The sequence below is a fragment of the Hirundo rustica genome, chromosome 4, assembly GCF_015227805.2.
Source record: "Hirundo rustica isolate bHirRus1 chromosome 4, bHirRus1.pri.v3, whole genome shotgun sequence".
Taxonomy (NCBI): Eukaryota; Metazoa; Chordata; class Aves; order Passeriformes; family Hirundinidae; genus Hirundo; species Hirundo rustica.
In genome coordinates this window covers 71828815-71848830 of record NC_053453.1, presented here as the reverse complement: position 1 = coordinate 71848830, position 20016 = coordinate 71828815, and the positions used below count along the sequence as shown (strand labels likewise).

General features: G+C 39.2%; 1 protein-coding gene across 23 annotated transcripts in view; it reads left to right on the top strand.

Moving 5' to 3' along the window:
* The window catches only part of PLEKHA5 (pleckstrin homology domain containing A5), a 158712-nt gene extending 139292 nt beyond the window's left edge, over positions 1-19420 (top strand). For 8 of the 23 annotated variants that reach the window (XM_058420126.1, XM_040061259.1, XM_058420123.1 and 5 more), the window contains 11 exons: positions 660-761; positions 1801-1912; positions 2154-2200; positions 3690-3807; positions 6052-6167; positions 7482-7691; positions 10275-10433; positions 11622-11743; positions 12392-12537; positions 13670-13754; positions 16470-19420. In XM_058420126.1, the coding sequence (XP_058276109.1) occupies positions 660-761; positions 1801-1912; positions 2154-2200; positions 3690-3807; positions 6052-6167; positions 7482-7691; positions 10275-10433; positions 11622-11743; positions 12392-12537; positions 13670-13754; positions 16470-16488 (1236 nt within the window). In that variant the 3' untranslated portion in view covers positions 16489-19420. Of the gene's footprint in view, positions 1-659; positions 762-1800; positions 1913-2153; positions 2201-2983; positions 3173-3689; positions 3808-6051; positions 6168-7481; positions 7692-10274; positions 10434-11621; positions 11744-12391; positions 12538-13669; positions 13775-16469 lie in introns of all 23 variants that reach the window. The other 15 variants (XM_040061256.1, XM_040061251.1, XM_058420121.1 and 12 more) reach the window with 4 other exon arrangements.
* The last annotated feature ends 596 nt before the right edge of the window (positions 19421-20016 follow it).

Here is a 20016-nt window from a genome sequence, read left to right as displayed (position 1 = left end):
CACAGAAAAGGGAGCCAGGGGAAAGCAAAATCCTCAAGATACGCTTCCCCTCATTAACTTTTTAATTTATTCTAAATGACTGAATTGCCTGATAATAGGCTGCAAAAGTGAGATGGTGGGGCTGACCTCAAAGAAGAAGAATTTCTCTTTTTCCCCCCACCTTTTCCTTGTGGCGTTTGCAGTTGCACACTTGTAAAGCAGCAGTGTGTTGGCAGGCGGGGCTGCCCGAGTTACATTTCCCCTGCATAATGCGCACACACATGCTGTGCACTCACACATGTGTGCTCTGGGTGATAAAAGAGACAAATTTGCATCCATTTTTGTGGCTTTTCTGCCTGGCTGGAAAGACAGCTTAAGATCCACACGCCTGCTGACTATAAAGGCGTTTTCTGAAGAATTTGCCCTCGCCTATCTTTTTTTTGTTAGTGAAAAGACAAAATGCTGTTTGTTTGAATTTCTAATGAAATTCAAACAGTATCATTAGAAAATCAAAAAGCTGTTTAAACATTGCGTTCTCTAAATTATGTATCCATTTATTTTTTGCTGGTATCCATTTATGTGTTACTTCCGGAAGTTTCATGCCACTGGAAAAAGAAAAAAAAAATATTTTTTTTAATTAAACATGCATCCGTAATTCTTTACATTTGTTATATACTTAGGAACTGGAAAGAGCTTGGAGAGAATATGATAAATTGGAGTATGATGTAACTGTAACAAGGAACCATATGCAGGAGCAGCTCGATCGACTTGGAGAAATTCAGGTGTGGCAAAGATCTCAAAGTACACTCAATTCACTTTGACTTCCTGTGAGTTTTAAAACAAATGAAAAAAGGGGGACAAATGGTGAACTAACTTACAAACTTTTAATTTCTTTTTTCTACCTTGTAAATTCTGAAGAATTCTTTTTTTTTTCTTTCTTTGCGTTATGACACTGGTATTCCTTTGTCTGCAAGCTTCCTTTTTTTCTTCAGTGAGTGGACTTCTAACAGGGTGCCTTTCTCAAACCTTAGCTGCTCTGACAGTCATAATATAGTATATCTTCACACAAATCCTTCCATTTAACTGAAAATTTTTAAATTAAATTGTTCTATCAAAAGAGATTACTACAGAAAATGCTCCAGGTGTTGCTTCAGGCCATAAAAACAGAGGGTTGTGCTGTGTATTTTAGTCCTCTCTGCACAGGTCAGGGCAGTGGTGGTGCTGAATTCCTAAGGAGACGCACACAGATATGGACATGGAGGTGTGCACAGATTATGTGGGACAGGCACATGGGTGTGCTCTGCACCGCAGGCTCTTTGCTCCAGGGCTTGATTTTCTGTGCAGCTACGAAAGAGATTCCGAGGACGCCCAAAATCTGGAAAACTTGCATTGATTGGCCCACAGCGTGCATGTCCATGATTGTAAATGAGTTTATGTGCCAGCACATAAACAGTGTGGTCATCTCCACCTGTTTTGGGATAGGAAGTGATGGTTCCTTTTTTTATGTGGGTCTCCTGTGCAAAGTCTGCTTGCATTTTCTTTGCTAAGTGAAATTCTGTTCTTGAAGAGGAGTTTGAATTAGCAGATTGCTCTCAAATTGGCTGAGGCATTGTGAAATTAGCCAATCTTGTGCTTTTTGTTCCAGACAGCATTTGAATGTTTTAGGGGAGTGCGTCTGTCATTACTTCATTTTATTTTCCTTCACTGTGAAAGGATATGCAGTGTAGTCTAAAGAGAGAAAAAGGTTTTCTCTTGTTTTTATTTTTCTCCTACTTGCAACGTATTCTAATGTCCTGGCCACGCGTGCTGTTTGTTTGGCAGACTGAATCAGCAGGGATACAGCGTGCTCAGATTCAGAAGGAACTGTGGAGAATTCAGGATGTCATGGAGGGTTTGCTTAAACATAAACAGCAAAGAAACTCTTCTGAGGCAGGTAAGCGGTAGTTTGGTGGCGTAGGAAATGAAATTGGATCATAGCAAATTTTAAAGTATAAGCTCAGCTGTTGCTTTTGTGTGTTTGAAAAAAATGGCAAAATGACTAAGAACAAAGCAAACGCTGCTTGAAGTTGATGCTTGGTGCATTTGTTTGATAGCAACAGGTTCACATTTTAAAAGCTGTTAATTGAAAACCATTTTTCTCTTTTTTTTTTCCCCCTACACCTTCCCCCAAACAGGCATCATGCTATCGAGGACATTTTCTTCTATTAAATATAAAAATGAGGTATGGTTTTAGCATATTTACTATCTTAGCATTATGGAAGTTGTAAGATGGCTGTGATAAAAATAAGCATTATCGTGAATATTTTGAGGATGTCTGAAGGATGTATTCAGTATGTTTCTGTAAGAACACTGCATTGTGAACTAATTTTAAAGACTGATACCTCCACTAATAATTGTAACACTCATTTGTGTCTGTATTCTCACTGGTATGTTTCTCTTTTCCATTTCTTACCTTTTCCTCCTCTCCCTAGGCTCTTACCATAGAAATATATACCCTGATTTATGGATATGTTTTCTACCCACCACACTTTTCATGGGAAGAAATACGTTGCTTTGTTTGTTTATTCAGATATCGAGCCTGGTTCTCAGATGGCCAGAGCACCCACAAGAAGAGCTGAAACTGTGGGAGCTCCCAAATGTTCAATTCCTCTGACAATCTGGCTAGAAGTGACAGTTTTAAAGGGACATTGTCGTGGTTAGCTGAAGTGCATGCAAGATACATCTGGCTTACAGACCTTTCTAAAAGTCTCGTTGATGTAAAGATTTTAAAAAACAGACTGGATTTGTTTTAAAAAGTATGATTTAGAGAGTTTGTACACGTCCAACAGAAAGTGCAGGTGTTAGAATAATTTGATTTTTTTGTTGTTGTTAAATGCGACGTTGTCCCTTTAACTGCAAAAATCTATAGCTGCTGTAGCCATGGTAATGTATCTTTCTTTTTAAGTTATAAATAACTGTACCAGGTGCGCACGTCTAAATAAGGTGACTATTCTACAATCTTTAGGAAGAGGAAGTAGTCCCACCTCGTCCTCCACTCCCTCGGTCCTATGACTTTACAGAGCATCCTCCCATAATCCCCCCTCTGCCCAGTGATAGCAGCTCCTTGCTCTGTTATAGCAGGGGCCCAGTACATCTGACAGAAGAAAAGAAGATGTACCAAGTTCAAGGATATCAGAGAAATGGATCTTACTGTGTAAGTGGCTTCAACTGCCACGTTGTTCTTGAAGCATCCTCCCCTCCTTTGCAGTCGCCGTTTTTTGTTTACTCATCTGGCTACTTTTGTGTTACGGTTTTCACTTTAGTTTTTGTTTATAGCCGCATCATTTGCTCTTCACGCTTTTCCTGTCATGTGTTCTGTGCATATATAAAATGTCTTAAGACTTAAATTCCATCAGCTTAGATTCTTCTCCCTGCTAGTCCTTTAAAAATCTCAGGGCTCAGTTTTTGGAGCTTGTACCAATTTGTTTCCAGAAGATCATTAAAACAAAACCCCACTGTTCTGCCTTTTTATGGCAATTTTTTTCCCGTAATTTCTGATTGTCTGCAAACGTCGCTCAAATTAACTACCCAAAAATACTTCTGCCATACCACTTGAACAATGGAACGCTGTCTTCAAGTGAGATAGCACAAAAGAATTGATTTGAGTCTTAAGACATAAATACTTGGACCAAAGTGCCTGTTTATTTACCTCACCCCTTGATGTTCCTCAGGGTCCTGATTATAGGCTTTATAAGAGCGAGCCCGAGTTAACTACAGTAGCAGAAGTGGATGAGTCAAATGGGGAAGAAAAAACAGAACCAATTTCGGAATCAGAATCTTCTGCTAAAGGTTTGTTCCCGGGCACGGTGTTTACAACCTTCCAGCTTTTTCGTGAGGAATGCAGAGCTCAGCTGTGTTGTAGAAGCTGCCTCGTGGTTTCGTGTCTTTGCAGCCTGTCCATTTCTCAGTTTGATGGAACAGCTCCAGCAATAAAATAATGATTTAATTATATGACGAGAGAAATTTCAGTCAATTACACCGCAGAAAAATCAAACATTACACTCACCAACAACCCTGAAATCCTTATTGACACCATGTCTAATCACATCACTCACATTCCCCACACACCATTCCCTTGAACAATTACCCATTTTATGTTCTTACCCTTGAACAATTACTCAGTTTCTGAATCAAGCTCCCGATGTTATGTCGCTGGAACGTCCAAAAAGGCAGCACCACAGAATTTTCAGGCTCTCATAAGGCAGGGAAACAATGTCTTTTTCTTTTTTTTTTTAATCTTGTAATTGTTGAATTGCCTTCTGTCCTCTGATATAATAGGAATAATGATCATGACCTTGGAGTGTACAGACAATAAAGGTCTTTGCAATTGCTAAATGCTTTAGATTCTTCTCTTCATCTAGCTCCCATAAAAGCTACTAATTGCTTGGTAGAGTCTTTTACCAGGAAGTGCTTCTCAATTCTGTTTGTTAAAACACACAGAATAGTTTGTTAAAGATGACTTCAGGAAAACGCTCAGCTTTAGCGCCTCCCAAAAACCACATTAAGAGCTTTGAGAAAAAGTACCTAAACCTGACTATTTTTTTTCACCCTAAGAGGACTGATGTTGCCAGGATCGCTGCCTTCTTGTTTTGGTGCTTTGAGTAAGCACTTACAGAGCAGGCTGATGCAACAATAACGGGATTTTACCGAGAATTATGGTTGTACAAAGATACTATTTTCATCAGAATAGTCATCAAGGTTTTTAAAACTAAGGTTAGCATACAATTCACAACATGTGAATGGCCCTGTGGTATAATTAAGCTTGCACTTAGCACACAATTTGTCAATTCAAATTCTTTCTGGTATTTGCTGAGATACAACGTTAAGGCGCATAATTAAATTTCTGTTAACTTGGTGGCGAAAAAAATGTACTATTTATCCTGAGAATTGCTAATTATCAATGACCTGAATTGAGAAACTTGTCTTTCTTACAACATGCCTAGGTTTTATTGACCTGTGATGTTTCTGATTATTCACAGTAATTTATGTCAAGAGGTGAAGTAATGATAAAGACAAAGTAAGAAAAGCTACACTGATTGTAGAAAGCTTAGAAATCATTTTAATATGTCCATTTGTAGAAAAACAGTCCCCAGTCAGGGAAAGCAATAGTGGAAATTCCTCTAAGATAAATAATATTTAGAGGTGTGGAACAGGATAGCTGCAGTGGTAGCAAGCAGTGAGAGGCTTTGTATATTCTAAAACTCCCTTCAGTCTGTTTTTTGTCATAGCTGTGTTTATCATTTGAGCTTATGAATTTTCTAACACATTTCTTGTTCTGGGCATTCACCCATAGTAGCAATCCCCATGCAGTAGGAAAATGTAAGCATTTGTGATTGTTTCAGTTCTGTTCTGGTGTGTAAGCCATCACAGCTCTGTGAAACGTTTTTATGCTATTCTGTCTTAAGTTTTTAACCTAAAGGCAGCTCATCTCTGAGTTTTTTTCTATCTTGCTGTTGTAAGGAGTCATACCTAAATAATGGCAGTTTCTTATTGAGGGTGGTTCTAAAAGTAAATAATTTCAGAGGAAATTTGAAAAGGTTTTTCTGGTGGTTGTGCACGTTACTGTTCTGATCACTGCTGATGCCAGCCATTTCCCTGTCTCTTCAAACATCAGCAATTAAAGAGAAGTGGGACCATGTCAAATATGAGAGCAGAGGAATATTTGTGACCTGTGTGGTACACAGAGGTGACACAAAAAGAGAATGGAACTCTGTTTTATCCTTTTTTATGTCTACAGGAGCTGCAAACTGTTGCTTTACAACAGAATACCCTCAGCTCCTGTTCTCACTCACCAGCTGACCAGGCTGAGGGGTGATTTCATCCACACACAGACATGAGCACAGGTGTGCACACACAAATGAGGCCATCCAAGAGCTGGCTGGACCTTCAGTATCTTCACCCACCAGCTCAGGACCACTTTCTTCTTTTGAAGAAGCGTTCCCCAGGCTGACAATGTGTCTTTTCTAGAAATCAAGTCAGCGCTTTTGGCAGTGATTTGCACAGCACTCAGTACGTTGCTTTGCTGTTTTGCAGGCTCACATTTCCCTGTGGGAGTTGTACCACCCAGAACCAAATCCCCAACGCCAGAGTCCTCGACAATAGCATCCTATGTCACTTTGAGGAAGAATAAGAAGATAGATCTAAGAACGGTACTTCAAAATAAACTTTGAGCGTTGGACGTGTTCGTTTTTAACTTTGGTCGTTAACTCCAAAAGTTGAAGTTGTTTTCATTGTCTTTACAAAAATAAAAAAAATAAAAAAAATTTTAAAAAAAGGAAAGAAAAATCACTGTTATAAAAGCTTTATATACTAGGTTAATGGAGACAGCTATGGAAAAAATGATGTAATTATAAATGCCATGTATGTTAAACTGCATGGAGATGCTCAAACTTGGCAAGAATCAAATGGTAAATCATAAGTCTACTGAAGTTCAGGCTTGAGTTGAAAGCACATAAAGCATCTTTCAAACACTTGTATTTGGCAATTTAACAGCCCCTTTATAACAAATGCAGGCTTTTATTTATTGCAGTAATAAAACAATTTGGGAAATAGCTAAAGCAGCCACAAAATAAAGATGTAATAAGCAGTATGCAGGTAAAAAACCCAAAATTTCAGATTAAACAGTTCTATGGGCTCTGGGTTAAAGGCACACATTTACATGTAGTTCATGCAAAAGAGAGGGAAACTTCTGCCATAGTAACAGTACAAATAGTGGAAAGGAAGTTGTGAGAAAACTGGGAGAGGAGAGAGAATCTCCCAGGATGTTGACTGGAGAAAGAATGCCACCTCTCATAACTGAAATCAGTTACTGTAAATGTGCTGAATGCAGCTGATTAGCCTGAAGTCGATTTTTATCTGTCATAAAAAGTACAAATCTGCCTAAAAACCAGTGGATTTCAAGAAAAGAGTAGGTAAATGGGTGTTATTTTGGGAAAAATATAATGCTTAGAATTACAGATTTTTAAGTGATAATAGATTCACTTTGTTTCAGCCTGCACTTGCAGTTAAATGATGCCCAGCTGTAGTTTCTCTTGAAATAAAAAGGCAGAAATTACTATTAGATCAACTGGTGTAAATCTCCTGGATCGTTAAATTTCAATTATGTTTCTGTCTCAGTCAAATATCCTGTGTTTGCCAGTTTTATAATGTCTGGTAAATTGTTTCAGCTTGAGAGGGTGGCTTTGAGAGAGCACCTACCCATTCTCCTGACGTTTATTGTTGGTGATGGTAATGTTATTGTTCAGAAGAGCAAAGTATTCCTTCCTTTTACGTTGAATTTCAGTGTTCATTTATTGATAATTGGGGTTTGTACTTTTTTTTTCCCCCCACATGCATAGGAGGTCTTTATTTGGCCGTTGGTTTTCTGCTCTTTGGTAAATCATTAGGTGATCTCTTCTGGTCAGTTAGCAATGTAAAATCTTAGCTTTTTTTGAAACCCATATATATTTTTTCTTCCATTTAAGGAAAGACCAAGGAGTGCAGTGGAGCAGCTGTGCCTTGCAGAGGGCTCACGGCCTCGAATGACTGTGGAGGAACAGATGGAAAGAATAAAGAGACACCAACAAGCTTGTCTGAGAGAGAAGAGGAAAGGACTCAACATTATTGGCGTTTCAGACCAGTCTCCTTCCCAGGGCTCATCCCATGTCAGGGATAATCCGTTCAAATTGGCACAGGTGGGTCCCACAGTGGCCAAAAGACAAAGGAGTTCATTTGAGACTCATTGTAGGGTCACAGACTCAAAAGGACAACCTTCATGCTTACACCTAAAACCACTTCATCGCCTTTTAGGAAAACAAGCAGTTCAAATCCATGTCCAGTGGATTAGGCTTTGTGATATTTGCTAACAGGGCAGGGTGTTTTGGTCCAATTTAGCCAACAATGTGAAATCTCAAGGTTTGTAACTAAGAACAAGATCAGGGAGAATCATGACTCCGTTGATGTTGAAAGGAAGTCGATGCTGATGTTTTTTCTGCCCTGTAATGTATTCAAACATCTGTAACATTTTTAGGTAGGAATGTGTATTTATGATCAGAGCTCCTAAGTGGTGCTCCTCTGCTGTGGTGTTTGAGCCCATAAATACATTAGAATAGAAGCCACGCTTTTGTTTTCACTCATTCTTAAACTTGTTTATTTACCTAGAAAATTTACTCATGAGTAAAGGCTGAGGATAGAAGAGAAGAGAAAGATACGACTTCTCATTAACCAGGAAATATTATTCTGAATATATATCTAAAAAAAAAACCCCAAACAAACAAACCCCCAAAAGCCAAACCAAACCCTGATATAGGGTAGCAGATATTAGGCAGCCTACTGTTCTGTAAATATTTAAAATTAATTTTCTTTTCCGGTAGCTTCATGGAGTTGATTTTTGGTCGGTTTTTGTGTTCTTTGGGTTTTTTAATCTTCTGGAATACATTTTTTCTTCAGACCACACTGTTTACTGACTTTTTTATTGTTATTATTTACTTTCCTAACTAAGAAATGCCTTCTTTCTTTGTTCTGTGGGCATTTAAACATCTGATTTTCCAAAAGCAGATTAACTATATTGCAGTGTCAGGAAGGTATTTCCAAAGATGTTTTAGCTTTGCATTTGGGGTTGGTTTTTTTTTCCCCCTCTCAGCATGACAAACTGCTGCAGAGCTGTACCAAAGTAACTTTTCCTTCGAGGGCTTTGAATCCCCAGAAGGCTCCGAATTCCAGTTTAGCCTTTGCGAATCGAGCATCTGCATTTGGACTGACATCAGGAACGCTGGATGTGAAGGGAGTTGCTACAAATATTTCTGTGATTAACGCTGCCTTTGCGGAGAAGAGCTCGTGCCAAGCAGAGCTTTGCAGGTGGTTCTTGCAGGAGAATTTACAGAGGTGCTCCAGCTTTTCCTCTCCCCTGTGGGCCCATTCCATCCCTCAGGGTGAGGATGCTGCACTCCCGTGTGTCACACCAGCACAGGGCAGCACAGTGGGGGAATGGCCCAAATCTGTGCCAGAACTCAGGACAATTCTGTTCTTTGCACCATGCTCCTCAGTCTTTGTGAAATCAGGGCTCTGCAGATGATAAGGAATTTACAGAGGGAGGGAGGAGATCTCTGAATTGAATATTTAGCCAATAGTCCGTGTTACAAAGTCACTTTTTCTATCGCAACTTGAATTCTTCCAGAATGCTATTTGGTTACGAGCCCCAGGGTGAGGTATTATGCTGAATAATAGCTTTTATTTCTAAAAGCATAGTTTTTATGCCTATTGATTTTTAGAAAAAACGGCGCAATGGCATTAGCTGCTGGAAGTCTTTAAGATTTGGAGGGGGGGAAAGGGATTTTATAAATGGCCTGCTGTGTAAATTTGAAGTGATTACCATAATACAAAAGGAAGTTGCTTCACAACTGTTGTTGGGACAAGCGTGTGATAAGGGGTGCACACTTTAATTTAGGAGAGCAGAGACACTGATTTATGGACTGACTTAGGTGGAATTTCCTCTTAATAGAGTGCATGTGTTAGATCACAGGAATTCAGCTTGGAGATTTACTGCTTCCATGGCTCTTATTTTTCTCAGCTCCAGTTCTCAGATGAGCCTCCCCTCGGGTCTGCCAATATCATGTGTCCACAGTTCACAATCTTAAATCGCCTCTACCATCCTTCCTCAAAAATTTTGTGTCAGCTTATTCTCTGGGCAGTGGATTTTTTTTTTTTTTTTTTTTTTTTTTTTAAGAAATAATTAATATCCTCTGCCATTATCAGAGGCTGTGTTGTCCTCTATTAAATCAGTTCACACCATAGGCTTGGAGGCTACCCAAGATAATTGGAGGGAGTGCATGCAGGTGCACTGTGAATTTTGTGCTGAAAGCAGATTTTTTTATCGATTTCTTTTTTTTTTCCTTAAACCAGAAAAAGCCATTTTGTAAAAAGAGCAGTGCTTATGAATGCAAGTAAGAATGCTGCTAGGCTGATTTGTGACTGAGCTAAATATGAGTGAAATTTCAGAAGATAAGGGTGACATTGGAGAGAAGGGAATACAATAATCTTACAGACAAAGAAATGTTAGACAGGCTGAACTGTTTTGAAAGGTACAAGAATGAGAAAATTCCGAGTCTTTAATGATTTCCACTTTCCTTATTGCAATCTTTGCTTAAGGTTTTTTCAAGTTTGTTTTTTGGTTTGGTTTTTTTTTTTTTTTTTAATCAGTCGGAGGACAGCATTGTCACAGAACTGAGGCTGTGATAACTTTTGTAACAATATGTCCATGCACCAATTTTGTTCCACAGAATCGAAAAAAGGATGAGACAGTATCTGGTAACATGAAGGAGTTAGAGAGCACCAGTAGAGAAAATAATTTGAAACAAAGTAATGGAAGTCCTGGTGAAGAAATAGCACAACTGAAAAATGATGGAGATCCAGAACATAATTCAAGTTTTACTAAAGAGGTACAGAAATATTCCTTATTAAACAGTTCATCAGCTTGTCAAAGTATTTTGAGACACTCGCACCAGAGTATGGGAAAGTGAGCCACTTCCTTTTGCTTGGAAAATGAAGACTTCTTGTTGGATATACAATATTCCACAGTGAATCACAAAATTGTATTGGCTCTGTGCATATCTGAGGCACTGAATTTGCTTGTGTATGGTCTTTAAATAATAATCATTGACATGTTGATTGCTTAGGCTACCCCAGTGTAATTTTTGACAGCCATTTCACGTCCCTGAATTTTTGTTTGGTTTGTTACGGCGCATCAAATCGCTTGTAGAAAGCAAAATAAAGCTGAGACAACAAATCACACCTGGAAGCAGGCAGTACCTGTGCTTTTAGATATTTGTCACTGCTTTGATTTCCTGCCTTGGAATAGTTTGAAATACGCTTGGCAGGGAATTGCCTTGGTGTTTCTGGTGCTGAAGTGCCCTTAACACTCAGCAAAACCAGACTGACTGTGAGGAAGGGATTACTAGAGTTGCTGCTACATAATTATATCCTGTTTATAGTTCAATATTATTTTAAAGTATTGTGTAGAGGTTTTTTCTTCTTCTATATCCATATGCCTCAGTTAATGATTCTTTTGTCTGATCATCCTTTTGTTTTCCTATTTTATATTTAGGGGTTTTTTTAATATATATCTGATGGAGAATAGTATAAAATCCAATAACTAATTTATATTGTTATCCATTAGAAACATTCCTTTTTGAGAGACTGTTGCTTTGTTAAATATACAAATATTTCAAAAGGAAAATTAGGTAATACACTCTATTTATGTGTAATCAGACTTTAACTGCAGCATTCAGTCCTGTCAAGAAAATATTGCAGCATCTGGAATTTTCGTTGGCATCATGAAGAGAGGGATAGCATGGAAAAACAGGCAGGCTGCAATCCAAAGAGTTCAGAAAAGTTCTGGAAGTTATTAAGTCAAACCCTGCCCAAGGCCTCTGGTAGAAGTTTTAGGATAACTCTATTAACCTGCATGGTATTGATAAAAATTTCTTAAGTTATGTAATTCTGAGTTACTAAGTATACATGATGGCAAAATTTGTCTGTTAATAAAACTGTTTCCTGGTACTGTATTTCTTATCTGCCACTTAGTGTGTGTTACAGCTTTTGGGTTCATGATTTCAATTTTTTTATAGCTGTCAAAAACTGATGATCTTTTATCAGATGCACATGTTGTATCTGACTCAAAAGAAGAGAGTAATGAAGAGAAAGCAGAAAAGAAAAATAAATTGGAAGAAACACATGATGGTGATATAAGGTAAAAATCAAACAAGATGTTCAGGGGCTATTTTAAACTTGCATGTTGTATTTATTAGCTGAATGGACCGAGCAACGGCCATAAATACTGGAAGGGTTTATTTATATGGCTTTGAGTGGTTTACTTACAGGGGAATCTAGTGAGAGGCTTAACTGCTGCAAGGGTTCAGTCAGAGTTGATGAGCTGGTGGGTGAAGCAATGTTTATTTTCAAAGTGATGTCCCAGTTGTAAACAGAATGCATTCACAAAATGTGGCCTCCAAAATGTGTTCAATAAGGTCAGTTCAAGCTTTGTATCAATTTATTATGAACACTTCAGCCAGTGCTTCCATCACATGCTCTTTATCGCTGATATTTAGGAGCAAAGTAAACATTTATTCTACATAGCCTGCTTTAATTTTTACCTCATTACTTTGCAGCATTGTGGAATTAAGAGGATATGGAATCATTCCAGGTGCTTTTTAAAAAGTGTAACTACACAAAGTTGAAAGGTTTCAAAATGCCTGCTTAATTTACCCTACCTGGACTTGCAAGTTGCAACTTTTTATACTATTAGCAGGAGAAAATTTAATTATAGCTCTCATGCTAAGTGGTTAACACCTGAAATTAAGTTAGAGCGAGTTCTAAAGGCTGTGCTTTTTTCAAGCAGCTTGCAGAGTGTGACCACAGTCGCAAACCACAAACCCAAAACCAGCTCAGAAGAAAGTGAAATACTTAGTGTTCAAGAACAAGAAGGGATTGTGTCTTCATTTGAATTAGCAGCACAGTCTTCAAAAGGAAATCAGGCAGCAGCAGGTATGGAAAAGAGTTTGGCTGGATAAGCACGGCTTATCCAGGACATATGTAAAACTTTATTTCATTTTCATTGTCTTTTGATGCTCTGAAACCCTTGGGAATTGAAAATGCCGAGCTAGTCTACATGTAAAATGTAGAGTTTTATCACTGTACAGAAAAATAGTTTCCCAGTAGACAGCTAGAGGAATTCCATTTTTTTTGAGGTTTTAATATAGCTTTTATAGTGGCTAATTCAGGGGTTTAACTAACTGTTGCCAGAAATTGAGTCATACTGTAGTTGTTGGTTGGAGCAAATCTTTCCTTTTTCATCTCAATCCTGGACATGTGGAGACTTTTTACCATTACTCCCTGCTGCTGAGTGACCTTAGATATGCCCAAAACTGTGGAATTATCGAGAGCTTCCAATATTTTAAACTGGCAAGTAAAAGACCCCGGTTTGGCCATGTTTTGAGGAGTAAGAAAGATGAAGAAAACAGAAACCACCTGACTGGTACAATGACTGGTGGTGGACTATTCTGCAAGCAGAGCAGAGTGGAATATAAAGCAAAACTGTGTGCAAAGAAGGGAAAAAGGAGGGGAGTGAGTAGGGAAGGAGGAAAGGAAAAGATAGAATTCTAAGACATTATTAGGGTATTTGCTGATGGGAATGGTTAAGTAAGCCAAATGGTTCAGCTTACGGATATAAGGGGTGATCTGGACCTTTGTAGTGCAGTCAGCAATCCCTTTCTGTGACTTGATAATCAAAACCAGAACTTGTACATTTTGTACTGCTCAGCAGAATGAAAAAGCTTAGTTAATCTGAGCTGGGATGTGAAGGTGGGTCTGGGCCTATCCCAACTATTTAAATTTTACTTTTTTCCCCTCCCTCTCTTTCTTGGCAACATAAAGCATCAGCATTCACGTGTTTGCTGTTCTCCTAGTTATTTCTAAGCCTGATTAAGGATCAGGCTACGCTCTCCCTTGAAGCTGTGCTTTTCGTGCTGATCAGATTTTAAGCCTTTACTTGTGTACCTTTCATTTGTTTCTGCTTATATTTGCTATGGCTTGAAATGGTGATTTTTTTTTCTCAAGCTCCTCTTTCTTATGGCTTCTGTAACTTGTATTCTTATTTATTTTGCTGTATGACTGGCAGTGAAAAGTTTGCCTTCTTCACCCGAGTCGTCCCTGTCACCAGCTCCATCCACACAGACACAGCTCACAGAAGGATCACATTTCATGTGTGTATAGTTACAGAGAAGTACGTTCTTTTCTTTCCCCACCTCTCCTGTTCCTAACCATTCTCCCAGGTATTTGTACACTGTTTGTTTTGGTTTTTTGTGAGAAACATCTGGAGCTGATACTCGGCAAGACAAGAGTTTCCTGCAGTGTTGAATATAAATTAGCCGGGGAGCAAACCAAATTCCTCTCTCGACTGGCTTGCAAGGAGAGCACTCTCCATCCAGCCACAAAGAGAAAGGGCTAATTGGTTCATCAGGCATGTTCTCCACAACTGGCAGGGTGATAGCCCTTGGAGTTACACAGGAGGCCTGAGCTGATCCAGAACAGGGAGTTGGGGATGAGCGTCACTGCACAGGTGCAGATGAGTCTTGATGCTTCAGTCGTGGGCAAAATGGGCAACCAGAGCTCAGTGACGCTCAGGAGGGAACAGCCTGAAGAATTTATGGCTTAAAACATAAAAAGAACAATTTAAAAAGTTGTTTTGTTGTTTTGTTTCTTTTCTTTCTGTAGAGGAAGCCCTACACAGCTGCTCTTTCCTGACAGAGCGGGTGATTGCTTCACCCACTGTGTCAGGATAGATTTCTAACTAGATTCCACTAGAGGAATTAAGTTAGAAAGCATGAGTTAGGCTAAATTTACATGTTCCTTCCTCTGGTGTTACCCACTTAATGGATGGCCATGGAAATGGAAAGTTTGTGTTTGTTTAGGCAAGTGTTTAACAAAGTTAGTGGGGTATCAGTGTGAATGGTCAGGAAGTGTCTGTTTAAATAAGCTTTCTTCTAAAAGAATGAGCTTTGTTTCAATGGCAGTGTTAAATGCCCTAGCTAATGCAACCGAAGAAAGCTTGAAAATTGAGACATTTTCAGTCATTTAGCATGAGGAGATCTGAAAATACTTTTTTTTTTAGATTTACTGTCCCGGTCTCAGTTGCCAAGGTTTCTTTATAGCAGAATCAGACTTATTAGTCGTCACAGAGACTTTTCTAATATGAACTAAGGGCAAGAAACTATTTATACTCCTTACCAAAAAAAAAAAAAAAAAAAAAAGGAAAATTATTAAAATACTTTCTCCTTTTGAGAAAGTGGAAAATGCCATCTTCACATTCAGTCCTGACACTGCTCCTGCCTTGCTGATGGGTGTGGTCTGCCATGATTAGATTTCGCTTGAATTTTTGTACTTTTATTCAAAACGTTTAATACAGCACTATTTTAAAAAATACGAGTGTGGGACTTTCCTTCTGGAAATGCTGATTGGTGTTAATGCTTTGCAGGTTCTGTATAAATATGCACACGTTTATTTCCTAGGACAAACATTCCCCCGTCAGCTGAGTTTTGGGTCAGTAATTAAAGCGAAACTGCGCTGCTGGGTTCTGCCCATAGGCACAGGGCACCTGTCAGGAGAAGGGGAGCAAACAGAAATCCATCACCAACTGCATTAAGCTGCTTTCAGCTCAGATCAGCAAATTCATTTCCTTTAGGATTTATTCTGAATAAAATAGTAATGAATAGGGAAAAGGCTTTTGCCCCCCACCTTGGTGAGGTGTATCCCCAGAGCCAGGTGAAACATTTCTGTGTTCGGGACAGTTCCACCCTCTAAAACCTCTGTTGGTCGTTTCCTTGGAGTCCCAAAACAAATTTGTGCCAGGAGCTGGGCTTAGCATGCAGAGGAGATGGATGGAGCTCGGTGCTTGCCTGCAGCATTTACTGCCCTTTACCTTCTGGGGCTGTGCTTCCAGTAATCCAGTTTTTGGAAGAGAGATTGCTTTGATGAGAGATTTTGGCACCTCTTTTTAACATACAGGAATTCAGCATCCCTCATTTTCAACAAGTCATGTGTGCCAAAGGGAGCTTCCAAGCTGTAGGATCAGCCCTGGTCATATGCAACCAAATTTTTCAGGCAGCATCTGGAAAATGTATAGCGGATTTCAGGGAACGAAGAGGTAATACCTGTATTTGGCTTTTACAGTCAATTAGAAAAATGATACTCTGGGCACGATGCCGGGGGAATTTGCCATAGGAAATTGGTGGCACAGGATATTGTGGGACTAAGGAGAAAGCCCTTAACACAAAGCTCCTTTTTTTGTCACAGCCTTTATTTTACAGAGACAAATCTGTGTGTGTACCACTGGCCCTGTTAGATTTTAAGCATTGCATTTGCACTGAGTGTTGGGGGGTATAATGAAATTTTATACAGCACCTGGATTCAAAGCTCAGGAATGTTTTTACAAATGAACTGTGAAAAGCTATTTATAGGAAGTCCTTGCAGCAATTACCAAAATACAGCAAGCTCTGGGTGGAGCACTTGAACTACGCTGCCAGTACAGTGCAGCAACTCAGTAATTCTGCATCCCTCTTAAAAATGTGCCTGGTTAGGATCTTGGCTATTATTACTGGGTTTAGGTGAAGAGCATTTGAGTATGACCATGTGTAGCAGGATAAAACTCTCAGAGTAAACAGATTTTCATTCAAAATGGTGTAAATTTGAAAAAAAAAAAGTCTTGGTTTTGCTTCTTTCTGTCAAAATATCTTGACAGCAGTGTTATTCATCAGGAGAACAGATTTTGGAAACAACTGATTTCTCAGATATTTTGTTGTGTTCTACACCTGCATTGCTAGGATGAGGTCAGGAATTCTTTGCTGTGTTTAATCCCCCGAGTTCTTTGGACAATATCCTGTTGCTAAAATAGAGTAACTCAATCTGTGTCTGTCTTTCAGCACTAACGGCTTCCGTTGAAACAATTCATGCCTGAGATGAATGGACCTGGCCTATGAAAATACGAGAAGATGTTGTACAGTATATTTTAAATCTATGAAATTCATAGTTCTGATGCTTTTGGCCACGGAGCATCGTTTTATCACTTCCTGGAAAATGTTTATTCCAAGAGAGCTTTAAATGGCCCACGTGTACACTCAACAACCTTCAGATTGTTCTCCTGATACCAGCTTGCTGCTACGATTTCTGTGCACATAAAATAAAGGCTCTTTTTAATGTGCAGCCTACAGTCAGAACTTTATTTGCTGTTCTTCGGAATTTAATGTTCTTTTAATGATGGATCATATAAGTTTACTTTTTTGGCTTCTTTTAGATGCATAACTCGGTTAATTTTACATATCGCCACTAAACCTTGTTTTACACTTTTTAAACATTACGATTTATTGTTTTAACAATTTATTTGTAAAATTTATATATATATATATATATACATATAGATATATTTAAAACGTGCCATTTTTATTATTGCTTAGTAAAAGATGTCCTGTTTCTGCTGTAATGATTTCTTGGTCAGGTTGCAATGTCAGCAGTTACTGCCACACTTTCTGTCACCATAGACATTAATGTTAGTGGTTACTTTTTCTTGACTAGAATGGAGTGTAGGTATTTTGAGGTACTGGGCTTTTCCTTCACGGGGTTAAGGTGTGTACAGCAATAAGCAGGTTTTCAATCCAGTACTTAGTTTGTGTACAAATGTAATTATGTTCATTGTGTATATATTATACAATGAGCGCATACGATGTAAGTATAAGAAGCCACTTATTATTGTTCAAATACAAATGTTCATATCCCATTTCTTTTATATCATATTAAATAAATGTTGATGTTCTTAAGGACTTGTATGGTTAGTATTTCTTCCAGCAAACAGATGTCACACTGTGTTCCACCTTTTGATGTGGGGAATGCAACAATTCCTATCCCATGGGCAACATCACCTGTCAAGCAGAGTAGCAGTGACAGACTCTTAAGAGATCCCAGTCTTCCTCTTCGGGAAAGAATTAAGGCTGCAACACAGAACAGGACAGACAACCTGAGGCTGAGATGCAAGAAATACAGGTTCAGCTCCTGGCTCTCCCAGACTGGTGTTGTGATACTGGAACAATCACTTAGTCATTCTGTGCCTCCACTCCCTGCCTGTTTACACGGGAGGTAATAGCCTGTCTTGGTGGGGTGTGGTGAGCACTAATTCAATATTTGCAGACGCTGATTGCCAAGTTCAGTGGGGTTAAGGAGAGAAGTGTGATGATTCCTGGAGGCTTTGGCATCTGCATTGAAACTGAAAGAAAACCTGAAACAATCTGTCGAGTGTTGTCACGCTGCAGATGTTCCCAGCTTCGCTGTTCCATGTCACACAGCTGCCTGAATTTGCCTGAGACAAAAGAGGTTTACAAAACAATTAAGAGAAACGAAAATATTTCAGGGTAAGCTTTTGAATCTAGGATGTAAAGCTAAAGAATCTTTTGCAGGTTCAGGCAGCTGCTGTGTGCTTCAGTGCATGTGTGTGCCATAAGTGGTAAGGCAAGTTTCACAGGAAGGCAGCTGCCAGCTGCTGTTGTGCTTTTTTTATCACACAAATCGTATCCTGATCGAGTTAATATTGCTGTCCTAGAAACTATATATTATTCGTTTTGCTCTTCCATATAGAGGAGTGCCTGAATGCCGTCGCAAAGTTTGAAATTCACCGCTGCCCTTCTCCCCGAGTAGGAGTCGGTGTTCGTTGGATTCCTCCGGCACTCCCAGCTCTGCTGCCAGTTCTTCCTGGTGCCCTTTGCCACAGAGGTACAGGGTGTGTTGTCTGGCTACCTGTTGTTCTGCCATCTTCTCTGAAAAGTCAAACAACAGGGGTCAGGGTTCAGCAGCAGAGCCTGGAGGGGTCACACTGGAAGAGGCGGCTGAAGGAAAGGTGATGCAGGCAGACAGCATCGAGCTGAAAAGTTTCCACATCACCCTCTGTTTTCGGAACAGCGGCCCCAAATGAGTGCATCCTCCCATCCTAAACACAGAGCAAAGAAGAGGAATGTGATTTTATTGCTCAACCAACCAAGGCTCAAGTTGAGTGGCATCACTGGAACACCTGAGGCAAAGGACACACCCTGTTCTCTCCCTAACCCTGCTAGAGAGAGAGAGCTGCTTGCTGTCAAGGTTTGCAATCTCTTTCTGCCCTTGCTGCCAGGAAAAGAATTGCAGGCAGTAAAGGAAAGAATGACTAAGTGATTTTTGGACATTTACAGATGCTGTCTGTGTCTAAAGAGGTTGCTGGTGTGGTATATCTGCAAGGAACATGCAATTCATTGCTGGAGCTGGGCGTTGGGGGGAGAATGAGCGAGTTTTGCTGATGGAACTGTTGGCAAAGACAGCAGAGGTGAATGATGCAGGAATGTAATAATGATCATAGGCTATCATTTCACTTCCTGTGGGCACTTGCTGCAAAGACTTGGAGTTTCATTGGGTGCTCTATTTTTTTGTCTTATGGGAAAAAAAAAATAAAATAATAAATGTATGGCTTTGTGTTATCACAGAGCATCTACTGTTTTCTTACCTCATCAGAATAACTCATCCCGGTGATCGTACTCCTGAGATATAGAAATATCACAATACTGATACGGTCAGCCTTCAAACATCTATTTTAAGTTTGTATCTAGGATATTTTTATATTTCTGACTGATTGCTTTATTGGCTATTGCACTGACACTTGTATATATGGAACGTGCTTTTTTTTTCAAAAGCAAGAGTCCTTAGGAATTAATGCAACACATTCTCTACAGATGTTCATGCTTTTCAGAACCAATTACATCTATTTTTGTCTTTTGTTCACCATTTGCATTGTTCCAAGGCTACTAGAGAATGTGATTCTTTTAAGTCCCTTAATAAAGTGACATTACTCAAAAAGTTAGAGTTGGTGTCTTGGCAGTTTTTGTATGTTGTGGACTGGCTCGAAGGGAAAGACCTCACCAGGCAGCTGAAACCCAAACCTTGTTTATGTTGTCACTGAGGTGGAAAAAGTAGCATTCAGTTCACATTTCCTCAGAAATACGGGTCATAAAATAAATCCAATAAGGTTCTGTTTTCAGGGGAAAAAAATAAAAATGCACATCTCAATCGAAATCACATTAGTTGGGCAGTCCGTGACAGGATTCTTATCCACACTGTTGGATCCACTAGATGTACCAGGAGTGCATACATGGAAAACATGAATTAATTAATTACACTCTCAGTAATAGATTTATTAAATTCTCTAGGACTTAGACTAATGGCTTAAGTTGTACCCTGGGTTAGCAAAGCAGCAGAATAGAAGACCTTTAATCAGTGGTGCTGTTGGCTCAGTCTTACCTCAAACTTTTCGTTGTATTTTAAAGGTAAGGTGGAGAGGTTTTATTTTTCCAGTACATCATAGGTGGTATTCAGATCTCAGAAATGGCTCATCATGTCGTTTCTACACAATACTACCCTGGATTGTGGTATAATTATTTTCTGGAGTTATTCCAGGGT